This window comes from Protomyctophum bolini (genome assembly GCF_963924005.1).
Source record: "Protomyctophum bolini genome assembly, chromosome: 20".
Lineage (NCBI taxonomy): Eukaryota > Metazoa > Chordata > Actinopteri > Myctophiformes > Myctophidae > Protomyctophum > Protomyctophum bolini.
The window spans coordinates 29,366,017-29,389,291 of NC_137881.1; the positions used below are offsets into that span (position 1 = coordinate 29,366,017).

At 44.5% G+C, this 23,275-nt stretch overlaps 1 protein-coding gene across 7 annotated transcripts in view; it reads right to left on the reverse strand.

The window, feature by feature from the left end:
• dysf (dysferlin, limb girdle muscular dystrophy 2B (autosomal recessive)) overlaps positions 1-23,275 on the reverse strand; it is a 137,693-nt gene that overhangs the window by 38,067 nt on the left and 76,351 nt on the right. For 5 of the 7 annotated variants that reach the window (XM_080792847.1, XM_080792846.1, XM_080792845.1 and 2 more), the window contains 3 exons: positions 16,329-16,491; positions 14,403-14,476; positions 5,528-5,590 (listed from right to left, as the gene is read on the reverse strand). In XM_080792847.1, the coding sequence (XP_080648973.1) occupies positions 5,528-5,590; positions 14,403-14,476; positions 16,329-16,491 (300 nt within the window). The remainder of the gene's footprint in view (positions 1-5,527; positions 5,591-14,402; positions 14,477-16,328; positions 16,492-23,275) is intronic. The other 2 variants (XM_080792850.1, XM_080792848.1) reach the window with 1 other exon arrangement.

Below are 23,275 nucleotides of genomic sequence, written 5' to 3' on the forward strand. Positions count from 1 at the left end.
TGTTAGAACTCAACAGTATAGGGCTATACACATGACATAATGGACCCCGACTTTGAATCCGAGGCAGGGGACATGCAGGTTACGGATTGTAGCTTTATAACTTATAGCCTGGCCCCTGCTAGCCCTGAATCGCTATAGCCACGCCCATTAAAAAATATATTATATGTTCTTGAAGTGAAACGAAATGAAAATTCAGACCGAGTGTCAGGCTAGCTTTAACTTGGAGGGAATAAAAGAAACAAAGACGTTGATTTAGTCTCAAAATCTACTGCTCACATGCGCGCGCACACACACACACACACACACACACACACACACACACACACAAAAGACTTACGAGACTTTTTCTGGTCCAACACAATAAAAGTCTGTTCACACTGGCAAACTTAGTGGAGAACTATTTAAAGACACGTTTTGACTGGTTTCTCACAGAAACAACTATTCTGTGTACGTGGGTGTGTGTGTGTGTGTGTGTGTGTGTACACGTTGACGACATCCCTGACGCAACAAGGAAACAAAGACAGAGAATACCAGTGGGACAGATCAAACACACACACACACACACACACACACACACACACACGCACACACACGCGCGCGTGCGTGCGCGCCCCGTCTCCACCCTGCAACCTTCAACACTCGAAGGAACAGCAGAGCTTCAAACACAGTCATGACGTGCGTACAACTTTTTTCCTGCGTGTTTGTGTGTGTGTGTGTGTGTGTGTGTGTGCGCGCAGCATGGTTTGGTGTGGAATTACCTTTCTCCTACTTCCCACAGATTTAGAATCAGACACACACACACACACACACACACACACCACATCACGCACACACTCAAATCGATATACACAAACAAATGCACACACGCACGCGCACACACACACACACACACACACACACCCCCATGATAAAACTATGGAATCCCTCATGTTTCCACTGTGGACTGGAAATACCAGCACATGTCCAATAAGTAGAACACGAATCGGCTGGTACGCATAAACACGCACGGTGTGTGCACTGTGCACGTGCACACGGACGCATGCATATACTGTAACTACAACATGAATCGGCTGGCATGTGCACACACTGCACACACACACACGCACACACACACACACACACACACACAGGGCCGCTCAGACATGCAGACACACACATAAAGAGTCTGGTGTGTGTTAATGTGCCCTCTGTGATTAATCCATGCCAGCCATTGATGACAGGGGCGCCAGAACGCATGTGTGTGTGTGTGTGTGTGTGTGTGTGTGTGTGTGTGTGTGTGTGTATGCGCGCGCGCACACACACACGCTATATAGCGAGGGTAAGGGTACATATGTGTGCCAGCCGTTTCATGTATTTGTTATATAGTGTATTACATGTGCCTGGGCGTGTGTGTGTTCACCCAACTGTGACTCCTCATTCAAATGGATTAGGGCCCTTTAGTACAGCTTTCCAGACTCTGCACACACACTACACACACACACACACACACGAGCATGCACGCACACACACACACACGCACAGTGAGTGGTTTGCCCCGGGGGTGTGTGTGTGTGGGGTTTTGCAGTCTATCATTATAGCAGCCAACACTGGTGGAAGCCAACCTAACCAACACACTGGCTGGCTGGCTGGCTGGCACAGCCGACATACTGCAGCCTTTTCGCTGCATGGGACCCTAGCCTGGGACGTCTGTTTCTCACTGCAGCGTTTGTTACTTTTCCAATGGCTTCCAGAGGGTCCGATCGATCAATAACACCCTGTTGGTTCTATAAAGGTCTGTATATAATGTCCTCCTTTCCCCTCCACACCGTTGCTTATTATCGACATCGGGTTTGTGTGTCCAAAATTAACCCTTTTTTTACGGGGGGCTGTATATCTCAGAGAGCGGACGTGGGGTTATATCTCTGGGATCCCAATACAATCTAGACTGTAAGTAGATGTCTCTCTCTCTCTCTCTCACAGTGGTAAAAGTTGGTGTTTAACCCATCGATTCAAAAACAAATAGCAGACCTACAAGCTCGTAGCGCGCCACTCGGTGGCGCGCTATGAGCTTGTAGATCTGCTATTTTTAAATAGCTAAAGCATAACATGACACCGAAAGGGGTTCCCATACAAAATGGGTTAAGGCTTAAGGGGGTTCTCAAACATTTTCATATCCAAGGACCCTCCCCCCCCCATGTATACCATTTGGCCACGGACCCCCGCATCGGAAACATGTTTTGCGTCAGGGACGCTCGTACAAGATTTGTGTCATTATAAAAAAAAGGATTTTGATGCTATATACATTAACACATTTAGCTGGGGACCCACTTGACTATAGCTGGTAGGTAGGTATACCCCACCTTTGAGAACCTCTATAGGTTCAGTGCCGTTTGTGTTTTTGGCCAGAGGCAGACAGATGGCCAGGCAGACAGACAGACATCTGTCTTCACTACCTCACCTCTTAATAAAACAAACACCTCTGCAGAGAGAGCACTGTGACTGTACTGTACACGCGCGTGCATGCGTGCGCACATGCACGTGCGTGTGTGTGTGTGTGTGTGTGTGTATAGGTGCGCGGCTGCGTGGCTGCGTGCGGTTGCATTTAAAGTCTGGTAAAGGTCAACTCAATATGACCAATTGACCTGCATAAATAAAGAGAAGTGGTGAGACCAATGTTTCCTCTCTCCTCTCTCCCTCTCTCTATACAAAGGAGAGCTGTGATATTTTCATTGAAGGATGTGAAAAGAAACCAATTCGTTGTACTGTGGCCAAACCGATTCCTCCCAACGCACACATTTGTGTGTGTGTGTGTGTGTGTGTGTGTGTGTGTGTGTTGTGTTGTCACTGCCTATGCTGTCGTATCCTATACTGCCAGTGAGGAGCCCCCACCGGGAGGACATAGAGCCTTCGCATACTTACTCCTCCCGCTGAAGACTCCCTTTTGACAGGTGCCGCCACCACCCGTATAGGAATAAATTATGCCGTGACAAATGTGACTAAATTTGACTGAGGGACTGCCATTGGATTTTTTTTAATTTTCGTTTTTTTTCATATCATATGAAAGCAGGGAATCATAGCTTCAATTAGAGATATTGGATGTTCAGTTTGACCCACCAGTTTTGAAGATATGGCTTATAGAGTAATGTCTTGCAGAAAACAACAAGTTGAGAAAACAGGCTTGAAAGGTGCACTTCTGTGGTCTCTAACATTATACCTAGCTACATGTTTAAGCATTTATTTCATATTTACATGTAGATATTAGCTCTGACACTTATTTCAGACATGCTCTAGTATGTGAAGAGTCTGCCTGTGCTAACTCATTAAAAAAAAGAAAAACTAAGTTTTTCTCCTCTGGTGAAAAGCTAGAATTTGCCGCGTTGGCAGTCTCTCAGTCAAATCTGGTCACAAATATAAAAAAAATCACTATACCCGCCCGGCTTCCCTATCAGAACACGGGCCAATTGTGTTCGCGTGACGCTATAGACGCTCGACAATGGCGGACGCACGGCGATGGAATCGAACTGAAAGTATATAAACCTCTCGTGGTGCTTTTCTCTCCATCACCACCTGTTGCCAATGTGAACAGTTGTGTAGTCTTGGGAGTAATGGAGGGATAACGAAGATGGAAGACATGCTTTTAGCTTAAAACGTGGAAAATAAAGAGTGACAGTTGTTGAGACGAGTATAAAACAGAGAGAGAAACAAAAGATGGGAAGGTGTTTTTCTGAAAGGCTGAAGAGTGCTTTGATGATGCCCAGACAGACAGACACAATATGATACCAGCAGTGGTGTAAAAAAGCAACTTAATACATTTACTCAATTACTGCACTTAAGTAGCATTTTGAGGTATTTTCACTTTACTTTATAATTTTCAATACCTTTATTTCTACCCTACTACATCTCAAGAGACACATATTGTACTTTTACTCAACTATTAGAAGATTATACCATAAGTTACCATATAGTTACTTTGTAGATTTATATTATTGCAAAACATGCATTAACCACTTCGGTCCAATACTTTGGCTACTTATTTTCAAAGGATTTTCTATTTGGAATCTTACAAAATGTGACATTCTGCATAATGAGTATACTTTTAGTCCTCTAAGACCATTTTGAGGCCAATATACTCATGTGCTTTTATTCAAGTACAATTTGAATATATAGGCCTATACCGGACTTTTACTTTGTAACTGTTATACTTGAGCATGTTATACATGGTGGTGTTGATACTTTTACTCAAGTGCAAATATATCCACCACTGGATATGGTATAATGACAATAACATGCAGCGTTGTGTTTTTTTCCCAGAGTGACAGCGGATCATTGTAATAGTAGGAGGTGACTTTTCTGGCATGGTTTATATAAAATCCCTGGCCTCTCCGAGACGCTGGCCCGCCCCAATCTGCTCTGTACTCTACAGCAGTGGTTTCTCAAAGTGGGGTCCGGGGACCCCTAGGGGTCCTTGGGAGAGTTCCAGGGGGTCCCCCCCCCCAGCTAAATGATAGTTATAGGACCCTTAATATGGCTCTGTTAACTCAGTGTACAAAAATGGAACCAAAATGGACCCAGAGATACAAATGCCATCAAATGGGGGACCGTAGCCTATAATTCAGGTCAATTAAACTGGTTGAGAATCACTAGCAAGAGCCGCACAAATCTTCTCTTATATGGGGGTCTTTTGCATGTATTTTCTAATGGGGGGGTCCACAGGATAATGAGTGTCAATTTGGGGGGTCCTTGACATGAAAAAGTTTGGGAAAACTGCACTGCTCTACAGAGGTCAGGATACAGGATGAACAAGCGAGAGTGGAATTGATGAATCAATTGGAACTGGAACGCAAATTAAGCTGATAGATGAGTAGGCTATACTCTCTCGCTTGATTGGGTGAAATTGGCAACCCTCCTGAAAACCCCTAGCTGTGACTCAACAAACACCCTGAGAGTACTGTCAAAATATAAGAGAGGTAACCTTTTAAACAAAGCACTCCTGTTTTGACCATAGTTATCACTTAATCTACCTTTAATTAAGCCATTTTGGGGCGGGAACCCCTGTTGGTGTTTTAAGCATTACGTTATACTTTAGCTATTGAAGAATAGCAGATCTACAAGCTCATTGCGCGCTTGTAGATCTGCTATTTTTGAAAATTCGTGAAAAATGTGCCTGAAATCCTTGAATAATATATATTCTTTCAGAGCGAGTTTTCAACTCAAATCTTTGCTTCCGAGGGGCCTCTGGAACAACATATTTTCAGACGGGGGTCGACGGTCAAATATACATCTAGTTTTGGGGGTCTTTGACGTGAAAATGTTTGAAAACGACTGACACAGAAACATGGGTTTTTCAGGAAACCCGTCGGGAATTAGAAGGCATTTGTAGAATCGTCCTTAGGTCAAAATGGTTTGAACAGAAACTTTGTGATTTTGAACGTAAATCCCATTGTCCTACCATATAAAGGTAATCTAATGTGTGGTTTTACTTGCTGTATAATAAACCATGCCAGGAAATGAAAGGGAGGGGTTAACAGTGGATGATTGTTATACCTACATGGAGACTGGAACGAGGGGTGTAGGAGAGGTTAATGATAGCAGAGCTGGTTCCATCTGCAGACTACACACACACACACACACACACACACACACACACACACACACACATATACAGGCATACTTTGAGGTTAGCTGGTTAGGGTTAGCCACACACATGCTACATAAAAAAAAGCATGGCACTTTTCAACATAATATTGTCGTTGTTGAGCAGAAATGACTTTTCGGGGAAATACAGTACGGTGGAAAAATGTGTTCCAAATGGATCCAATGTCACACAAGCTCTTGTTCATTCTTTTCATTAGTATAAGTATAAAACCCCTACAGACGTATGCAGCACCTTAACCACTTTCACGTTTCAACCTTCATGTCCCTATTTTGAGCATGGAATTATGGACACGTATTATTTCCAAAATAGCGAAAGCTTGGCAAACGTTTGAAATATGGAGAGATACAAGGTTTCTGCCCCGACAATACAAACACAGACGGATAAAAATGAAACGTTAATTATTACATTTTTCACTGTTAAGACACACGGGCGCACGCACACAGTGTACCTGCATTAGAACAAAAAACACTCCCAAAAAATGTTAAAACACACGCTGTACAACATCAACATGACAACTGGAATTAAACCATTCTGAAACGGGCTTTCATGGAGTGTTAAACAAATCATAAAACATGAATGTCGGAAAAAATGTGTGCCCCGTCAGCCAGGAAGGATTTAACAACTCAACAACTTACCGTTTTGTGGTGTGTGTTCTTGGCATAGATTTCAGGATTTCTTTCCACTTAAAAGGATACCCTGGCTAAGACTTATGGCCAAATTAAGAATTATACTGTATTAAAGCATAATAATGTATTAGCCAGGGTACCTTGTAATGCAAACAACCAAGAACTAGTGACAAATAATCACACTGTGATTAAACCTACATTATAAAAATATAATGTATTACAATACAATACTACATAGTATACTAAAATATACTATGACTATTAATAGTTATAAAGAATTGTGATTATTCATGGCTGCTTCAGTTATGACAGTAATTATACACAAGCACTAATTTAGGGCGGATTAGAATGTTGTTATGTTTATAATGCATTGTAGGCCAACTTGGTTTAGACCTTTGTTAAAGTTTCAGCTTCACACAGTCGATGGCTGCTCAGCTGGTGAGGACGAGTGCTAATTGGGAGAGCCGTTAGTGTCTTAAGTGTCTTGTTCAAGGGCTCTTTGACATTTCTCCTTTGCTATAGCTGTTAATGCCGTTTGACCGTGTCATTAGCCATATAACGGCTTTACCTTTGATCTGTATGCGCGCACACAGTATGTAATATGTTTTCATTTTATTGTTGTGTCACGTTCAAATAATTTGCTTTTTCTTCTCTCGTTTTGAATTTAATTTTCTCTTTTTTTTCCTGCCGTGTGTGTGTATGTGTGTGTGCAGCCCGTTGGGTTGGAACCTTGGGTCTTGGGAAAAGTGTTATATAACCCATTCTGAACAGAAACCCATTTTGGTGCTTTAGCTATTGAAAAATAGCAGATCTACAAGCTCGTAGCGCGCCACCGAGTGGCGCGCTATGAGCTTGTAGGTCTGCTATTTTTGGAAAAAATCGAAGAACGACTGACATTTTTTTAGAATCTGATCTCGGGTCAGAATGGGTTATAATCAGACCAGTGGTGTGTCCTAGTGGAAACCTCGTATGAATCTGATCTCGGGTCAGAATGGGATAAACACAGTTCGGTTTGATGTAGACATTTGGCGACGCCGACGACGGCGGGCCTCTCTACACCTCGGCTCTGTGGCCACCCCTTCCGGCCGTGGCCGAGTGGCAGGTCGGTTAACCCATTCTGACCTGAGATCAGATTCATACGAGGTTTCCACTGTACACACACTGGTCTGATTATAACCCATTCTGACCTGAGATCAGATTCTAAAAAATGTCAGTCGTTCTTCGATTTTCAAAAATAGCAGAGCTACAAGCTCGTAGCGCGGCACTCGGTGGCGCGCTATGAGCTTGTAGATCTGCTATTTTTCAATAGCTAAAGCATAACATGATGCTGAACACCAAAATGGGTTCCCGTTCAGAATGCGTTAAAGGACGCCAGGAGGCCATTATGGATCCCACGGACGTCTCCAACTGCGTTCCGCTGTATACCGTCCTATACCATTTTGAACCTGCATGTGTAAAAGAGTTTTAATTTTCTCTGTCTCTCTCTCTCCCATCTGGCTGACATTTCTGCTTGGTTATAGTAGAAATGAGACTGTATTGTATACTACGTCTCTGGTGGACACTTATACGGTTGGCAGCGCGCGCGCACAGCCGCACACACACACACACACACACACACACACACACACGCAGTTAGACTGTCACAACAAATCCACTGACTGGTGACATCATACGCCTGCATCACCAGCTCACACAATGCCCCAACTCCCCACCCCCACCACACACACACACACACACACACACACACACAGTTCATGTGTTGGCAAAGCAATTCACATGATTGTCAGGGCATATAATGTATACACATACTGCACTTCAAAAACTAACTTAAATTTCACATGCGCACGGCCGTGCCCACATGCACGTGTGACACAGACACACATACGCACGCACACACACACACACACACACACACACACACACACACACACACACACACACACACACACACACACCATCATGTGACGCCAGCAGACATTTAGTGCGAGCCATGGGGGAGAATCCGAGACATGCTAATAGCATGGTTGTATTGACGCAAGGCCTGCAGTGGAAACAGCGTTAAAACATTGTGTATGCAGCGCGCGAGAGCTGGAGGAGGGTCGACGCGCGAGTGCCAAGGAAACTCTGAGAGAGAGTGTGAGGATTCATGAGCCTTGTTATTATATACTGAGCCCATTCCAAAGAAGTGCTTCACAAACGTTTTATCTCCAGAAGTATGGTGAACGTGGAGCTATTATCGGAGCTATAGCGACCCTTTAACCCATTCTGACCTGAGATCAGATTCATACGAGGTTTCCACTGGACACACATTGGTCCGATGAACCCATTCTGACCTGAGATCAGATTCTAAAAAATGTCAGTCGTTCTTCGATTTTTCAAAAATAGCAGACCTACAAGCTCGTAGTGCGCCACTCGGTGGCGCACTATGAGCTTGTAGATCTGCTGTTTTTCAGTAGCTAAAGCATAACATGATGCTAAACACCAAAATGTGTTCCCGTTCAGAATGGGTTAAAACCTGACCCCCCCCCCCCCCCCCCGGAGCGGACCGGAGCTGTCAAAATACTATATATTATTAAATAACCTGCCACTGTGCCCACAGACACATGTCCCAAGAAGAAAACATAATTTATGAACGTCAGAATATAGTTCTTAGTGGGGAAGGGACTTCTGACCTTCATCAGTTATTTATTGCACTTTTGTGATTGTGATACTATATAAACTGTGAATACTCTAGCACTTTAAAAAATATATATATTATACCTCTTATTGCAATTTGCACTTCTCTTGTGATACTCTTGTGACTTGTACTTTGCTGCTACTGTGTATTGTCTTGTGTGTATTGTCTTGTCTGTTTTAATGCACTTTTGCCCAAGACAAATTTCCCCTCGGGGACAATAAAGTATATCTCATCATCTCATCGGTCAGATTAACACACACACATGCACACACACAAGTGTAATTAGTTGAGTTTTCTTAATAAAGTGCTCCTTGAATTGTTTGTGTGTTTTTGTGTCAGTCAGCGTATTGATCCGTTGTTGCAACTTGTTATTATTATTAATCCACCACCGCACGGCCGAGAGAGGAGAAGTTCTCTCGTCTCGAGCGGCGTGCGTCAGTGTGTTCGCATGCGTGCGGGGCAGCCATGCGGTCAGAACCAGTCAGAACCAGTTCCCTTTGCAGGTTGGAAATCCGCTATATAGCGGATACGGAAATCTGCCTAAGGTATATATGCGTGCAAATGTCCGGATATAGTATAGCCGGGATCTCTCCTATACAACGAATCCAGCATCGTTCAAAACATGTTTCTGGTTGGCTCAACCTGGCTGACGGCGTATAATACTTAGTTCTGATTGGTTCAGAACCGTTTTAATCTTTTGAAATTAAAAATAAATAAATAGAAAACGAAAAAAGTGATAGGCTATTTTACAAAATGTGCCCCGTCACACAGTGTTTGGAAAAACACTGTTCTAAAAGGGGTGCGTTCAGACTCGGATGGTTAGAGTGGCACGATTACAGACAAAGTCGAGAAGTGCAGGCGACCTGCCGCGGTACAAACGGGATGAACCGAGGCGAATATATATATATATATATTCAGTTCTGAACGCAGCTTTATAGCCAGTGCTTCTCACAGTGGGTGCCGTGACGCAAGTCCAGGCCGTGCCTCAGAACACTTTGACCACTTCAGTTTATACCCACTGAAACCCTCCGTACTTAGTAAGACAGACCAAACAAAAATAAATAAAGGTTTTTGGTCAAATGTTCCCCCCCACAATATAGGGATGCTGGGGGGGTTCAAGTGGTCAAAATGTCAAGTATGAAGTTATTTTCAATCTGTAATGGAAACCACTATTCTCTCAGGTTTTCCTATATAGCTTGTGACACATACTGTATCTTAGGGAGAGGATATAATACACATTTAAATAGCATAATATATGACATAAATATATGTACTTCAATACAGTATAAATTCAATCCAGGGGTGCCTTAGGTCTACAAAAAAGGGTTTGAGAACCACTGAACTAAGGTTCCACTTTAAAAATAACCTCTCGTCTTTTTCACATACTGCCCCCCCCTCTCTCTCTCTCTCTCTCTCTCTCTCTCTCGGATTTCTGGTGTAAACCGATCTCCCAGCAGAGTTTCGCCTGGCGTGCTCAATTCCCTGTCATAACAACACTCTCGAATATACCACAGCATCGATACAAACAATGCGTGCGCGCGTGCGCCGTGCGTGCGTGCGTAACCAGAGAGATTTGAACAGGGATTACTTGGGATATAGGAAAATAGTTTCCATGTCCCCTCTTGTTCTAACCTCACCATGGTGTCCTTCATGGGTGAAGAGACGAGCGAGAGAGCGAGAGAGAGAGAGAGAGTCGAGTTGGCTCTCTGTATACTTTGGTGAACGCCATAAACTGCAGATCTACAATGTCACATTGAGAGAGAGAGAGAGAGAGGAGAGAGAGAGAGAGAGAGAGAGAGAGAGAAAGAGAGAGAGCCCTAACGTGACATAACAAAAATTGACAAAATTGTACTTTTGTTTTGGAATGTTCAGCCGTATATATATCAAGGTTGAGTGCCTTCCATGCATGCATATGATTATAGCAAAATGACAGTATATCAGTACGCTAAACATGTTCAGGTTGACATCAGTGACTATCAGTCCACTCCATGTGGACACAACTATACTGCAACACCTGTATCACACAACACTGGGACAGCGCCCATGCGTGTCAGTGTCCACTATCACTATATGTATAACAAAAACATTCCATATAAAGAGACCGGAATTAATACAGAGCACGAAACCTCCAGCACGAACCAAGAACCTGCTAAACTATAGAGTCTCCCCCCCCGTGATGTCTGTCCAGAGACCAATAAGACGAAGGCCTTTGAAGTCGTGCCTGGTGTGTCCGACCTCCTACTGTGAGACTCGTCAGAGAGCCGCAGCGTTGACGCAACACCGACTATAGTCGACCCTGTGAGGAACCCTGGAAGACTTCATGTGTTGTAAGAAACATGACAGACCTCTGGAGCTGTTTCCGTGAGACTGACCATCTCTTGGAGGACGGATGTGAAGGAAAAATTAGCTGAGCTGGGGGAAGAGAGAGAGAGGCTGAAATTCAGCAGACGATCCAGGGAGAGAGACAAGAGAAGATTCAGGAGGTCAAACGTTTAGTGGACCTCGACAAGAAAGATGCAGACAGAGGGATATAGTAGACACAGACAGTGTGCAGGTCTTCACTGATCTGATCGGCTGTATCAAGAGAAGCCAGTGCTGAGCTCATTGATGTGGTTGAAGAGAAGCAGAAAGCAACTGGTGTTTTTTTTTTGTTTAGGAGTGGCCAGAGAGTCCATCGACAGGAAAAGAAAACAATCCCACTGAGCCCCAACAATGGTTACTGGACTAAGAAATGGAAATGAGTACGGGGCTAATGCCGAGTCTGACCCTGATGTCCTCCTCCCCGTGAGAGAGGTGCATGGTCCAGAAAGGGGAAGTGTTTGGGGATTATGAGGAGGGTCTGGTCTCCTTTTCATGATGTGGAGACCACAGTTAATCTCTACTCTTTCACACTCGCATGACTGTAGTAAGGCCAGGTGCCACACAAGCCGACTTCAGATCAGACATTTAAAACAAATCCTGCAATGTTACTGGCTATACTGTCTCCTCTTGGAGGTCCAAATGCTTTAACACCTTCTCCGCCCCACAGTGGGATAGAGCCATTGGCTGGGTTTCCAAAAGACATTTCGTGTTGCACGTAGCTTTTATACATGCCCCTCTAGTGTCTGATTGGCTTTTCTCTCTGCCTTAGGTTGTGACCAGCTCTTCTCTCTGCTTTAGGTTGTGACCAGGCTTTTCTCTCTGCCTTAGGTTGTGACCAGGCTTTTCTCTCTGCCTTAGGTTGTGACCAGGCTTCTCTCTCTGCCTTAGGTTGTGACCAGGCTTTTCTCTCTGCCTTAGGTTGTGACCAGGCTTTTCTCTCTGCCTTAGGTTGTGACCAGGCTTCTCTCTCTGCTTTAGGTTATGACCAGGCTTCTCTCTCTGCCTTAGGTTGTGACCAGGCTTCTCTCTCTGCCTTAGGTTGTGACCAGGCTTTTCTCTCTGCTTTAGGTTATGACCAGGCTTCTCTCTCTGCCTTAGGACTTGTGACCAGGCTTCTCTCTCTGCCTTAGGTTGTGACCAGGCTTCTCTCTCTGCCTTAGGTTGTGACCAGGCTTTTCTCTCTGCCTTAGGTTGTGACCAGGCTTCTCTCTCTGCCTTAGGTTGTGACCAGGCTTCTCTCTCTGCCTTAGGTTGTGACCAGGCTTCTCTCTCTGCCTTAGGTTGTGACCAGGCTTCTCTCTCTGCCTTAGGTTGTGACCAGGCTTCTCTCTCTGCCTTAGGTTGTGACCAGGCTTCTCTCTCTGCCTTAGGTTGTGACCAGGCTTCTCTCTCCGCCTTAGGTTGTGACCAGGCTTCTCTCTCTGCCTTAGGTTGTGACCAGGCTTCTCTCTCCGCCTTAGGTTGTGACCAGGCTTCTCTCTCTGCCTTAGGTTGTGACCAGGCTTCTCTCTCTGCCTTAGGACTTGTGACCAGGCTTCTCTCTCTGCCTTTTCTGCAATTCTGTAGACTTAGATAGCATTTGATACAGACTTACAGCATGTTATGTAAACAGCATAAGTGCATTGTATGTAGTCATAGCACGTCATAGTACATAATGTATATCATAGTAGTATAGATGTATAGCTTATATGTATAGTTTCATTATAGATATTCCACTGTTACTTTCTTAGCTTACGCATGTTTCATGATAAATGTTTTTATGTGATGTATTCCCCATGCTTTTTGTTCTTGCTTAATGTAAGTCGCTCTGGATTAAGAGCGTCTGCTAAATGCCTAAATTGTAAATTGCCTTAGGTTGTGACCAGGCTTCTCTCTCTGCCTTAGGTTGTGACCAGGCTTTTCTCTTCGCAGATGAGAAAGGCTGGGACAGAGGCTCACACCAATGCAACTTCTTGCAAATCCTTGCAACTGCAACTCCTATAGCCGCCTACTTGCAACCATTATCCCCACATAGCAACAGTCTGCAACTGGTCAGTCCAGGTCGCCATAGCGGTCTTTAAAAAAACCGGTTTTGTTGCAAGTGTGTTGTGTTGGTGTGGACTGACCTTTTGAGGACGAGGAAACGATGCAAGTGAGGGACGCAAGGACGGAAAAAAAAAACATTTGGAATGGACCGAGAGACACAGTGCGTGCCTGTGTGTGTGTCAGAGAGAGAGAGAGAGAGAGAGAGAGAGAGGGGAAGAGTAAAACATATTATGGAAAGAGAAAGTGACAGAAGAGAAAAGGAAAAAAAGTGCTAATATTATTAATCATCGGCACAAAGAAAAAAAATATTGGAGAAAGCGTCTGAGAAACAATGAAAGAAGGACAGAATGACTGAAATATATGACATTCTGAGTTCCGCATGAAAAGGGAGGAAGAGGAATACAGATAGAGAGAGAGAGAGAAATGACAGAGAGAGAGAGAGAGAGAGAGAGAGAGAGAGAGAGAGAGAGAGAGAGAGAGAGAATGTGAACGAGCACGGATGACCGCAGGCCTTGTGGTCGCCAAGGTAACCGCCGACCACGCTGATGGTTGCCATGTCATCATGTCGGAGTGTTTATTTACACCACACGCACACGCGCACACACACACACACACACACACACACACACACACACAAACTTTCTGATTTGCTTTCTACAATCATTCTCCAACCTCTGTTCATATCAACTTAAATGCCTTCGGCCTTTTTAACATTTTGCTAAATAAATCGACCAAAAAGTCCTCAAACCTACTAAGTAATGCAATTACAGTGTGTGTGTGTGTGTGTGTGTGTGTGTGTGTGTGTGTGTGTGTGCACGTGCGCGTGAGGCCAGACATTCCTCGTTGTCCAAGTGGAAAGATTAATATGGCTATTTGTCATAAAAACCACACCCATCTCTCTCTCTCAAATACATACACGTCGTGCAGTCGTGCACGCACGCACACACGCACCGTTGCATTATTGGCAACCAGCACTTCCTCGTTGGAACCAGTGGAATCAGTTGATCGAGTGAAAAATAGATCCATAATTATACGATCGATCGAACGCGTACAGGTATTCTGATCGGCTGATGATTACCTGTCCAAGGATGAGCGGTTCCTTGTCATCGATGTCGATCAGGACGTCATCGCGGGGAGTCGGCACCATTTCGTCTACATGCACACAGGTGACACACATTACACACGTTATATTTGTGACGTCATTTCACCACCCATTTCACAGGTTATCAATCATGCCACGTGTTTGTTAACATGTTGGTCTGTTGCTCCATTACTGTGGTTTCTCAAAGTGGGGTCTTTGAGGGGGGTCCCCCATCATCAAAACCCTTTTTCTTTTTTTTACCACTGTAGCCCTATTGTATACTTTGGTTAGTCGAAAATAGCCGGTCTACAATCGCGCGTGTCACAATGAGACACGGTGTGGGCTTGTAGGCCTACTTGTTTTGTTTTTGAGGGTCCCTCCTATGTGTGTCCAGCTTTGAGGGTGCGTGTAAACACACACACTGTGTCCTCACATTAAATGCCATTGATAATGAATGGCCAGTTTTGAGTGTTTGTGTAAACACAAACAGTGTAAACCCAACCATTGTGCAAAACCAAACATTGAAGTCAAAAGGTGAGGACGCAAATTGTAATTGGCCGGAATGAGATGATGTATGATGATGATGATAAGAGCGCCCCTCACTTCACACGAGTGTGATTATTTAATAACCGTTAACCCATTAAATATGTAGGTATAGTGTTGTCACGATACTGGATTCTAAACTTCGATACGATATTTGGAAAAGTATTGATATTTCGATACCACACAACCACAGCGATTTCTCTGAGGGCTTAACATTGTAAGTACACATAAAAGCTGTGCAGTCTTACAATTTTACAATTTAGGCATTTAGCAGACGCTCTTAATCCAGAGCGATTTACATTAAGCAAGAACAAAAGCATGGGAATACATCACATAAAAAGCATTTATCATGAAACATGCACTTCTTATGCACTTTCATAGTGTTTTTTTATTATGCATTTTATTTGCATCTTTTGCATTTTCATAGTAACATACTATTAGTATTTATTATTATTATTATACATAATTAATTAACTGTGGATTAAAAACCAGTACACATAAAAGTAAAGTTGTGAAGCACAACAGCATTTAATTTCTTTCTGACCATAGTCAGTCAACCACATCATGGTTTCTATTCCTTAATCACGCCTCTAACTAATGTTCTTTTCAGACATTATTCAATGCGTCCAGTCTAAGGCCAGCCTACGCAAACTGTTATTATTATAATATCCGGAAATTGATTATTCAAAAGGTTAGTAAAAAAAAACACCAGCAATCGAATCGAAGGGGGTTAAAGATTATGAATTAAGCAGTTAAAAAACTGGATCTCTCTGGAACAGTCTAGTATGTATTTGTTGACAAAAAACATTGGTCATAGTTTTAGTAGCCTGGAACTCACCTATGCTTTTTATGGCATAGGCGGCTCCCGCGGCAGGATCCGCCGGGAGAAACTATGCGCAGCTGCGCGACATGAGACTAATTACTTAGAGCGACAGAGAGAGAGAGAGAGAGGAGTGTGTGTGTGTACATGTGTGCGTGTGTGTGTCAATTTAACAAAGGTGCAGACGATCAGAAATCAGCAGAGAGTGAGCGATGTTTGCGCTATATACTCTATGCCGAATTGAAGTGGACTGAAGTGACTTTCCGAGGATATATGTGACACAGGCCCAGCACTTTGGTCCTCATCTCGGCGGAATGAAATGGTCGAAATGGTCGAAATAAAATCGTTTTATTTTATTTTATGTGATTTTCTTTCTTTTTTTCATATTAACACAGTTTGAATGTTGAAGAAGGTTTTTATTCCAACAGATTGTTCATTTGTACATACATTTATATGTCAAAGTATAGGCTTGTTTTTTTTTTTTTAAATCGAGTTGAGGCCCTTTTTGCTGGCCCCTGTCACATATAGTTCCAGTGGCCTCCCTCCCTCCCCTCCCTCACCTCTCTCATCCTCTGCGTCCTGGAGGTGGTCCTGGGGAGAACATCGGTACTCCTCCAGGCAGCGGATGGTGCACTGTCCCACCACGGGCTTCCTGCCGAACGGACGGTTGTCGATCACCTTCACCACGATGGGGGGCATGTACAGCTCCTCGCGGGGCAGTCGCTATGGAAACGGGGGAGGAAGGGTAGACGGGAGAGGGGGTATAGGGAGAGTGAGGGGTGCAGAGAGGGATAGAGAGACTTTGACTTGAATTGAAGTATTTCACAAACCAGCAGCAAAATCTAACAATCCATAGAAAACAGATTGTGTACAAGTTAGGATAAAAGAAAGACAAAGTGAGGAAGTAGCAATGAAAGAGATTGTAGAGAGAGTGCAGACGCAATAAACGTTGACTATACGGAGGGGAAGAAAAGTAATAAAAGAGTTGAGGAGATGAGATGCAAAGGTTAGAAAGAGTCCAATGAATATTATCCCCGACCATAACCTATACACTGCGCAAAAAGCATGGGACACGGATGTGTATATTAAAGGAAACTCCCGTTAAACTTCCCAACAAACTCCGGCAAACTCCCGAATTGTACCATCATATTATTATACCGTATATTAACTGTATATATGCCCGCTAAACTTGAGGTTTACGGGCAAAATACAGTGCCCATATAATTGCCCGTTAACTCCTCTTTTCACGCAGTGCTAGAACTTATTTTGTGTCCTGCCAGTACTAGAGGCTAATAGGTTATACGCCTCCCGACTCCCATGGGCTATATATGGCCCATGACTGTCTGATGCCGATTGGTCGTGCCTTGTTGAGAGTCCAATCGGGGGGCATGATTTGTCGTTGCTGGCCGGCGCTCTCTCACCTATAGGAGGGCTGGCAGAAAGTGTGCTCCCTTTTTCCGTGTGCGTGATTTTAGGCAGGTCGCGATGCCACACTTATATACGACTCCCAGACGGCCTTGTCTCCACCTAATCTGCTATACGGACGCCACGATGAATTTGCCAACGTGGAAAATGCTCAGAAATCCCCAAATGACCTCCGTGGAATGCGGGAGGCGTCTGCTCTCACTGTCACTGGCAATTAGAAGACGTGGCACCACAAAGGTGCAGTGGTATAAAGGTTTGTACTGTACAAGTGGTGGAAAAAGTACCCACAGGACATTTTGTTACTCAAGTAAAACTAGTGATACTGCATGCAACGTAGAAATACTCTGTTTACAAGTAAAAGTCAGGGATTCAGAATGTATACTTGAGACAGACTGAGACAACTGCAGGGCTTGACATTAACTTTTTTTTGAGGCACTTGCCCTTCGGACAAGTACATTTCCCATTCACTTGTCCGGGCACAAAAGCAACTTGTCTGAAGCACGAGCACACACACAAATACATTTGAAATCAACTAACTGTAAGTTGGTTTCGGTGAATACATACGTGTTTGAATGAATATTCTTGCTTTACAAGATAATAGCCCTAGATTAGAATGTCTGTGATCTTACATTTCATGTATTCCAAATACACAGCCATAGATCGGTCTTATCCGCACACGGTTAGGTTAGCAGACTGACCTCGTCTGCATTTAAACATGCAACGCTGCGGGCATTCTCTTAAAGGGACACTTCACCCTTTTTGCAAAAAAATATATGTTAATGACGTTTAGAAGCTTTAGAACACTTTCCTGGGGGTCTTTATGTGTGTAATATGTGGTTTTAGATATTTTAGATTGTAGCAGTGAGCCTGTTGTCTCTGATGTCATGGACACTGGGATCACTTCCTTCCTGGACTACATGTTGTCTCAGTAAGACAACTCTCCCCCTATCCACAAGGAGGAGCAGTGCACCAAATAATTATGGGAATTGTAGTCCAGGAAGGTAGTGAGACCAGTGTCCATGACATCAGAGACAACAGGCTCACTGCTACAATCTAAAATATCTAAAACCACACATTACACACATAAAGACCCCCAGGAAAGTGTTCTAAAGCTTCTAAACGTCATTAACATATATTTTTTTGCAAAAAGGGTGAAGTGTCCCTTTAAGACTTGAGTGAGATATTGTCCGCTGGTTTCATATCCAATTGAAAGTTCTGGCAGAAAACGTGTGTTAAGTAAAATGGTGCCACTTTTCCTCGAGACTCACATGGACAACATGCGAGTCAAACTAGTAACTAGAACTGGCCATATAAGGAGCGTGTCTTGAGTGTACAGGGTTTGATGAGGTCAGATCAACATACGGAATGTCAGAACAGAACAGGTCAGCTCCATATATGGAGATCTAAGGTTGGCAGCGGGGGGCAGTGTCTCGAGTGTACAGGGTTTGATGAGGTCAGATCAACATACGGAATGTCAGAACAGAACAGGTCAGCTCCATATATGGAGATCTAAGGGTGGCAGCGGGGGGCAGTGTCTCGAGTGTACAGGGTTTGATGAGGTCAGATCAACATACGGAATGTCAGAACAGAACAGGTCAGCTCCATATATGGAGATCTAAGGGTGGGGAAGGCCCCGTCTTGGTGGCGGGCACCGCACAGGCTCTGGGACCAACCGGATCTCCATAATATCATGCCCAATATATGGGCTTTATACTTATGGGGGTTTGTTCATGGTCATATCTGAATCATAACGAGGGACCTCTCTCTAACTCGTTATATGATTCAGACACCAGTAAGACGCGCAAACGCGGGAAGCGAACGCAACTGTCTGTCCCTGCTTTTGTGCCCATATATGGAGCTGAGTGATTTGTTTGTGATTGATGCAACACACTCCATATTTGGACGTATAGCTGCTTTGGGGACTCCTTATATGGTTATGGCTGAGTCAAATCACTCAGCTCCATATATGGGCACAAAGGGGACACACACACACGGACACACACACAGACAGACAGACAGACATGATCTGCTAGGTCTCATAGTAAGTGCTCACTGCGTTCGCAATAACCAAAAACATACCCCGGTTAGGATAGGATTCTCTCCTCTGGTCTCAGTGGGTCTCCCCCGAATCTATATAAATGCGCCACGCACGTACTGTACGTACTGTACATCTGTAAACCACGTCATTCGAGAACCGTTCGCCCCACCGCCATGGATCTCCAACGTCCATCGTTACCGACTCAGTGCTCTACAGCTAATAATAACCCAGACTCAAATCGTGTGGTATATACGAGGCAATATTTTTTGCCAGCGGCTGATTCGCGTCTGGCTTTAGCCATAGGCTACTTTACTACAGCCGGGCACCGGTCTATAGTCAATAAAGGACAAATAAACAAGACTATGGGTCCGATGACTTTCATGTGGATATTGACGACGTCAGACATATATGACGTATGTAACTCCATATTCGGGTATAAGCTTTCAAAGTCCAACCGTTCACTTCCTCTCACAAAAAGTGGCTCTGCAAAAGTAGCCCCGGCCCGGTGACATCATCATCATCATCCGTGCCCAAATTAGGAGAACGCCGACTCACACACGCTCATTGAAAAAGTAAAAAGAGTTTGGCGGCGTCTCGCATAAACTGAATCTGACAATGCAGTCGTCGGCCAGCAGCAGCAGCAGCAGCAGGACCGCAGCCAACAAAGGTCTGCAGAAGAGAAAGTTCACCACGACTCCGACTCCGTTCGGGGGAAAACGCGGGAAGACGACCGGCGGCGGCAGGATGACGACGACGGCGGACGTTACGGACGTTATCGATCTGACCAGCGTGGGCGGCGACGCTCTGCAGTACCTCAAGACCGAAGAGAGCGACGTTATCGTTATAACCGACGACGAAGACGACGACGGCGAACAAAGGAGCAGACCCAGACCCGGAGACATCGCGTGTCCCGTGTGCATGGACGGCTACGCGGAGATCGCGCACAGCGGCCGGCTGGTGGTGTCCACGCTCTGCGGCCACGTCTTCTGCAGCCAGTGTCTCAGAGACGCGCTGCGGCACGCCCAGCGCTGCCCCAAGTGCCGCAAGAAGGTGACGCATCGACAGTACCACCCGATATACGTCTGAGAACCTACACTACTACCCCAGCTCCAATGTTTCGTTTAGCCTTTCGGTTGTTCTGCTTCTCTCCATGCAGTGTTCTCCACTGCTGCTGCTGCTCTCATACTGAACAAACACTTCCTGTTTTCTGTGCCTCTCTCCCCAATCAGTGATCGTCACCAGGTGCTGACTCATGATCAGTGATTGACACCAATGATTGATATAGGGGTCACGACCCACAGGTTGAGAACCCCTAGAAAACCTATATAAAAGGCAACATTTTTCAAATTTTGTCATGCTTGAAGTAGCATGTGACGTGTCAAACTAGGGGGGGGGGGGGTTTCATTATTCTGAATCCATTCCAAGAAGTAGTTTTGCACGTAAAACAATCCTTGGCCTAAAACTGCCATAGCCGTCATCACAAATGTGATTCGGGTCAGCACATGTGGGCACATTTTGGGCAAATTGGCCGAATTTAGGCCAAGGAGTGTTTTTCATGCAAAACTAGTGCATGGAATGGATTCAGAATCATGAAAACCCCCTAGTTGGCTATAGTTTGACATGTCACATGCTACTTAAAGTATGATGAAACTTTGCCTTATATTGGTCGTCTATGGTGTGGTATACAAAAATGGCCATAACTTCTTTTTGTGATGTTTCCGACAGAGCAGACCTTAAAAGGGACACTTCACCCTTTTTGCAAAAAAATATGTTAATGACGTTTAGAAGCTTTAGATCACTTTCCTGGGGGTATTTATGTGTGTAATATGTGGTTTTAGATATTTTAGATTGTAGCAGTGAGCCTGTTGTCTCTGATGTCATGGACACTGGTCTCACTACCTTCCTGGACTACAATTCCCATAATTCTTTGGTGCACTGCTCCTCCTTGTGGATAGGGGGGAGAGCTGTCTTACTGAGACAACATGTAGTCCAGGAAGGAAGTGAGCCCAGTGTCCATGACATCAGAGACAACAGGCTCACTGATACAATCTAAAATATCTAAAACCACATATTACACACATAAAGACCCCCAGGAAAGTGTTCTAAAGCTTCTAAACGTCATTAACATATATTTTTTTGCAAAAAGGGTGAAGTGTCCTTTTAATGAAGTGAATAGATAAAACACAAATAAATCTCTATTCCTTGAGCTTATTCCATTTCCCAAAAAGTGACGGTGTTGGACAACAGCGACGATAATTATGTGAACACAGTTAGTTATGGCTGTGTCAGTTCAGTAGCATAATGTGCACAAGACATGAGACACTTTTACATGTCAACGACCCCCAAATTGACACTAAGTAATTAGCCCCACGGACCCCCCATTTGAAAAGATATGCCAGGGACTCTTATAAGAGAAGATTTTCACGGCTCTAGCAGTGCTTCTCAATCCGTTTAATTTCAAGGACCCCCTATAGATTGACATGCATATTAGTCTATGAACCCCCATTTAATCTATCTCTATGAGTATGACACCCAATTTAAATCAATGTTAATTTAACTCTGAGAGTGTACAAAATAATGGTCCCCAACGGGCCCCATGTGTACGCTCTCTGAGTTACAGACCCATAAGGGTCCATTTGGTTACAATCTATCACTTAGCTGCATGGGGACCCCCCTGGAACTCCCTCAAGGACCCCTGGGGGTCCCCGGACCCCACTTTGGGAACCATTGCCCTCCAGCGTATATAGCTCTGGCAGATTTCACCAAAGTCTTGCTGCCAGTGCTGGGAATGGAAATCGCATCTAAAACCAATCATTCCATCATTTAAACCTCACTTGGAATTTGAAAGGATTTCACCTCACTTGGAATTTGAAAATATTCATACGGAGTGGTAGAAATATGAAACGACATTGATTCTACCATATTGCTTTGCCTAGTGTCCATTTGCCATTACGTTTCTGTGCAAACGTCAGCTGACCTCCGGCAGAATTTGGGAAGACTTGTCATATAAATACAGTACCCGGGCGGGTACTGCTTCAGTATAAATGGAAAGTACTACAGTCAGACCGTGACCTCTGTGGAATTCGGAAAAAAGCCTTCCATGGAGTGGGTGGCGTCGTTTGTCACTCGGGTCTGGTTCTATCTGTCATTTAGAATAGGAACGAGGCCCAAAATGAAGTGCGTCTGTCTGGCTTTTCCAACGCGCTGACGGGCCCCCGACGCATGACCCACGCAAGCTGCACGTCTTAGCAGAGCAGAGCGAGCCCTGCTGTGAAAAGTGGAAATTGTGCTCACAAAACCAACCCCAACACAAGAGTCGTCTGACTTGAGCTCCCTGGAATGTGGCGAGGGTTTCAATGGGGTGCACACACACACACACACACACACAGAAAAAAACAGTGAGTGGTTCCTTGCGGTCCGTTGTGTCTGTCATTCGCAATTCCGGGACGATCCGGAGAGTGACCACATCTGGGGGTGCTTTTTTAGACTTTGAGAAAAAAGAAGGTTTTGTGAGTTGAGAATTGGAACACTGAAAATGGAAAGAAAAAAAAAATACGCTATAATCAGATCATCAATTAGCCCCACTGGAATTTGGAAATGCTTTCAAGAGGAGGATCACAGTAGTTGGTCTCTTGTGGTCCGTTTATGGTCCCATCTGCGATTTATAATGCTATGAGATGTCCTAGAACAGAAGCTCAGCAAACAAACGTATCCTCAGCCCACATCTAGAAGTGGTCGCAGGAACTGCAATGAGGTAAAAACAGGGGGACGGGGGACGGGGGGACTGCTGACAAACACTAACCGGACGGCCTATGATTCGATCTCCCTGGAATTCTTGGAAAAGCCTTGGATCGCAGTATATAAAGTCACTCATCGGTGAGTCTGTCATTAACCCATTCTGAACGGGAACCCCTTTTGGTGTTAGCATCATGTTACGCTTTAGCTATTGAAAAATAGCAGATCTACAAGCTCATAGCGCGCCACCGAGTGGCGCGCTACGAGCTTGTAGGTCTGCTATTTTTGAAAAATCGAAGAACGACTGAC